Genomic DNA, 5,103 nt, shown 5'->3' with positions numbered 1-5,103 from the left:
TTGATTACTTGTCAGCTTGAGCGGGAACACCCAGCTGAATTGAGTCAGCACGGTTCCGGGCGTGGAAGACCCACTTTAAGGAGGATTGGTGCCAGAATTAGTATAAAGGAGAGCGGAAGGGAAGGGTGTCAGCTGATTTTCCTCAGAGGAGCTCTGGTCTGCGCCTTCACGTTGGGTGTCTTCTCCTGGCTTTCAGAGCAGCTTCTTTCTTTTGGCCGGCGGGTGCAAAGAAATATATTTGCCTCTTTAGCTTCGAGCGCCAACCCTTGGACCTTGCAGCCCAGACCCCTCCCTCTGTCTTCCTTCTCGGATCCTTGGGCCTCCTGATGCGGACTCCTACAGGACACTGTGGTGGGCTCCAGGCCTTTGGCTGCATCCTTCGGATCTCTAATGTGTGGCAGATCTTTTGTATTGTTCCACATTCCACTCTGTGGGCGGCCATTGCAGGCTAATCTTGTAAATTTCTGTGTCCTTCCTTCAGTCTGATTGAAAGCACTGTAGTCTTTTGGGGAGCTCCGCCCCAACCCTGCAAGCTCTTGTAAGCACTGACTAATACGTGATCTTAGGGAGAGAGATGCCGTTCTTTCATCATTGAATATGATGCTAGTTGTGGGTTTTTCATCATTGCCCCTATTCAGGTTGAGGATACTCAACCTTTTTTCCATGTTGTCTGGGTGTTTTTTCACGAAAGGGTGTGGGATTTTGCCAAATGCTTTTTCTGTATCATTTGAGTTATCATGTGGTTTGTTTCCTTCGTTCTATTAATGTGGTGTATTACATTCATTTCTTTGCATTGTCGGTCCATTCTCACATTCCCGGAATGAACGCGGTTTGGTTAAGATGTGTCATTCTCTTAATATACTGCCATCAGGGATTGTTATGGTTTGTATCTAGATGTCCCCCAAGAACTGGTGGGCGGGGCTTCTGGAAGGTAATTGGAGTATGCTTATAGCTGCTTGCTGTTAGGAGATGGGGTCTGGTGGGAGGAGGCAGGTAAGGTCACTGGGGGCGGGACCCGGAAGGGTTTCTCTTCTTCCTTTGCTCCTCCATGGTCTGTGCTCCCTGTCTGCCAGGCCGAGAGAAACTCTTCTCCACCAGGCTCCTCTGCTATGTGCCGCCCTGCCTGGGAGCCAGCTGACTATGGACTGAACTGTGAGCCAAAATAAACCTCTCCTTCTTGCAGCTGTGGGTGTAGGGTACTGTGACCCAGTGATGAAGAAGTGACTGAGACAGGGATATTGGTCTATAGCTTTCTTGTGTTGTCTGCCTTTCTTTGTATCCTGGTAATGTTGGCCACGTAGAATGCATTAGGAAGGGTGCCTTTCTCCTCTATTTCTCTTAAGGAAGAGCGTGAGAGGTCTTGAATTCTTTTATAAATGTTTGCATTAAATTTACCAGTGAAGCTATGTGGTGCTGGGATTTTCTTTGTTCTGAGAGCTTTTGATAACAGACTCAGTCTTTCTGCTTGTTACGGGCTTATTGAGAATTTCCATTTCTTGGTGAGTTAGTGTTTTTACTTTGTGTATTTCTAAGAATTTAAACATGTCATCTCGATTATTTAATTGGGTATATATTTATTCATAATAGTCTCTTACACTCTTTTAAGAAAACCCTGGTGGACTGCAGGTGCAGCTCAGTGGTGGAGCAGTTGCCTAGGATGTCTAAGGCCCTGAGTTCCATCCTTAGTACTGCAAAAAGATAAATCTCTGTAAGTTCAGTAGTAATGTCCCAACTTCCCTTTCTGATTTTAGAAATTCAAGTCTTCTCTCCTGTTTAAGTACAGAATTGCCATTTATGCTATGTTGTCATATTGCAGAGAAAGGACAGCCTTATAGGCTTCCCCATGTACCTTTCTCTATAATGTTATGTGAACCAATAAGAAGAGTCTTCCGTCTATGGAGAACATCATTGCCTGGGTTTGTTTCCTCAGATGCGTCTCCCATGCTAGGGCACAGTCTCAAGTACTCTGGAACATCAGTTCAAAGCAACAGATGCAATGGTTTCATTGTGAATCCAAGCAGCGACTCTGTAAGTTTCACAGAAAGACCTGCCCCCGGGTCACCCACCATGGCCTACATGCAGTATCCTGAGTACCCCAGAAAACTTCTGAGTACTCTGTGAGATGAATTTGAGACACGATTCCCTTCATCCCTGGGCTTCATAGGCCCCTTTCTAAGCAGAGAAATTCATATTCAGCAATGTTTTTAAAAAGTAGGCTTCCTCCTTTCCACCACGGAATTTTCTGGGGAACGTGTAGCTGCGAGTGTCTGATTTCCGATTCAGCCGATGGACTCTAGGCCCTCTGAACCGATTTCAATCTGGACACTTGGTGGGGAGTAAGTTGTGTCCTGCAGATGCTCACATCAGCCTCCTGCACGCCAGCTCTCAGCTGCTGCCCTAGTCAGCTGTCCCTATGTCTGGACTCTGGAATACTATTATCTGTCACATTGCACCAGACCCTTACCAGGCCCACGAGCCTGGCCCCACCCCACACTTCTTGCCCGGAATGAGAATGATGCCTATGCCACTTGATTTGTATCATCTGCATTGACTGCCAGTTCCATGCAGTGGTGCTTGCCTCCAACCATTGTTTTCTGGAAAGAGCCAACGGGAGATTCTCTAAGAGGGCAGTGGCAGCCAATGAGCACATCCCTGGTTTGGGTTGTGTCTTCTGTACCCTCCAGCAGAGGAGAGCTCAGAAGTAGGGATTCTGGTCTCCCATACTAAACCATGTCTCATGCTCTATCTCACTGTCACCAATTCCTCAATATTTTGCCACAGCAATTCTAGTACAGTAAGTTCCCAACATACCAATGAATCTGACTTATGAACAGTTCTCCCGGAATGGAACTTGCTTGTAAGTTGGGAGCTTACTGTATCTCCATTTCCTTTTGTGTCTGTCCTTGTTGTCAAGCTTGAAAGTGCAACTGCAGCAACAAACAGGCTGCCCAAGAACGCGGAAGCCCCTTCAGCGCTGTACCCCATGACACAAGCTCTCCCACATAGTAGATGACAGTCTATCCCCTGCTGGGGTGGAGTCACAACCTCAAAATCCATCCCCATGTGCCTGACCTCACTTCGTGCGGGTCCTGCAGTTCATTGGAAGGACCAGGTATCTCCTACCCACACCCGAACTGGACCGTCCTCCCATGCTGTCAGGTGCTGTGATGCACACAGTCCCGCATCACCTTATGCATTAGTCCCACAACAAAGAAAGGTGGCTGGATGGATGCTGCCTGTGGCAAGTGACATCTTTGGAAGCTGCCCCCTTGGATGAGGCCTTTGCAGGATTTCCAGGAACAAGAAGGTTGCTCCCCCAAGTTGCAAGGGTTGTGGGATTTCTGATGTCACGACAGGGCTACGGGGAATGGAGGCAGCCAACATGCTCAGGTTCATCGGCTCCCCACCTCTCAAGGCTACAGCCTCCCACCTCCTCTGTTCCCCCCATGGATGTGGAGCCCTGTGCACGCTGAGCATGCTGTCTCCCCGCATCAGTTCCACGCAGCCTCATCACTGGGGCCTGATGTTCAGCAGTCGGCCCTAGGGCCCCAGGAGAGGAGGTCTCCTTAATCCCAGGGTTCAGACTGGGTGGCAGGTGGAGCTTTCCCTACACACACACACACACACACACACACTCACACACCTGAAAGAGACCCAGCTCAGGCAATCATGGCATGTGCTCAGAGCCCACTCAGCCACCAATGCACCCCCAAAACTCAAGTGCTCTCACTGAGCCTGATTCCAACAGGGGGAGAGTAAGTGCTTGCCAGGGACATGATGGCCCCTCCTCAGAAGAGGCCTCGGGTGCAAATGACATCCAAGGGAGACCGGCTCCCGTCCCTTCACCCAACCACCAGATGCCACTCCCCTCACGGAAATGGGGGAGACTGGGGCTCTGGCCTCCAAGACAGCCCTTCAGGCCCCGAGACCGGGGCTGTCTCTCCCAAAGAGGGAGAAGAAGGGCACATCCCTGTCACCTGAGGAATGAGAGTCACGGGGGCCCCAGGGTTTCCGTCCCTTTCTGTGGCACCCAAAGCTCCTGTTCGGAGCACAGCCTCCAGCAGCACCCCACTGGCTCTGCCCACCTGGGAAGGGGCGGGTGACTGACTGAGCTTGGCAGTGAAGGACACAGTGTTGCCTGGAGGAAAGCCTGGCTCTGCTCGGTGGGAGAGCTGATGTCGTGTGGTGCCTTAGAGCCAGAGGGACAGGGCCCCCAGAGAAGCTAAGGCATGCAGTCCCGAGGGTGGGTGGTGGGTCCCCAACGGCAGGCACAGAGGTCCTCTGGATCTAACAAGGAGCAGGGGGACCATGAACGAGTCCCAGGAAGGGGCCCAGGAGAGGGGCTGTGTCAGTCAGGGCCTGGCCGGGAGGAAGGGGCCCCCTGCTTCTAGGGCATGGAAGGCCCTTTCCCATCCTCATTCCTAAAAGCCCACAGCACCCAGCGTGACCCCGGATGTGTATTAGCATGGGAAGGGGATGGGCAATGAGCCCTGGAAGCCACAAGAGCAGCCCTGGTCCCTGTGGAGGGGCCCTCCCCGGGAGGGCGTTGGTCTGTATAAGTTTGGATGCTCCCGTGCTGGGTTAGGAGCCCATGCAGCACGCAGCAGCCAGGCAAGGTGCAGGGCGCAAAGCTTTTATTGTGCACACAGCTGCTCCCTGGGCCAGTGTGTCAGAGGGACGCGGGTCTCGCAGGGGAGGGGAGGGGAGGGGAGGTGGGGGGGGAGGTGGGAGAGGAGGGGAGGTGGGAGAGGAGGGGAGCCGGCTCCCTGGGCACTAAGGTGCGGGCCCAGGAGGGGCGCTGGCCAGTGCCCGGGCGGCGGTGGCTCTCTTCCTCCTCTCCTTCAGGACACGCCTGTCAAACAGGGCTTCCTCTCAGGAGTGCACCTGGGGCCCCCCCGCAGGTACTCCTCCTCGGTGCCGGCCCTGTGGTAGTCCAGGGCCTTCAGGGCAGCGATGGAGCAGATTATGGCCTCAGGCAGCAGGACCTCCAGCACCAGCTGCACCGTGTCGAGCCCGAGCAGGGGAAGCATGGGGCACTCTGTCTGCTCGAAGACTCGCTGCAAGTGCGTGGCCACGGTGTACAGCTGGGCGTCGTCCTCCAGG

The 5,103-nt window shown here is 53.0% G+C and overlaps 1 protein-coding gene across 1 annotated transcript in view; it reads right to left on the bottom strand.

The window, feature by feature from the left end:
* Positions 1–4,773: 4,773 nt before the first annotated feature.
* Positions 4,774–5,103, bottom strand: part of LOC147820547 (putative PWWP domain-containing DNA repair factor 4) — a gene marked incomplete at its 5' end in the record, with an annotated part of 7,698 nt that continues 7,368 nt past the window's right edge. Inside the window, 2 exon segments of the mRNA XM_087204049.1 lie at positions 4,774–4,893; positions 4,896–5,096. Of these exon segments, the coding sequence (XP_087060175.1) occupies positions 4,774–4,893; positions 4,896–5,096 (321 nt within the window).

The sequence above is a fragment of the Heterocephalus glaber genome, unplaced genomic scaffold, assembly GCF_053883595.1.
Source record: "Heterocephalus glaber isolate CG9 unplaced genomic scaffold, H.glaber_assembly_v1.0 deba00001861, whole genome shotgun sequence".
NCBI classification, from domain to species: Eukaryota; Metazoa; Chordata; class Mammalia; order Rodentia; family Bathyergidae; genus Heterocephalus; species Heterocephalus glaber.
This window is presented reverse-complemented; position numbering and strand designations above follow the sequence as displayed.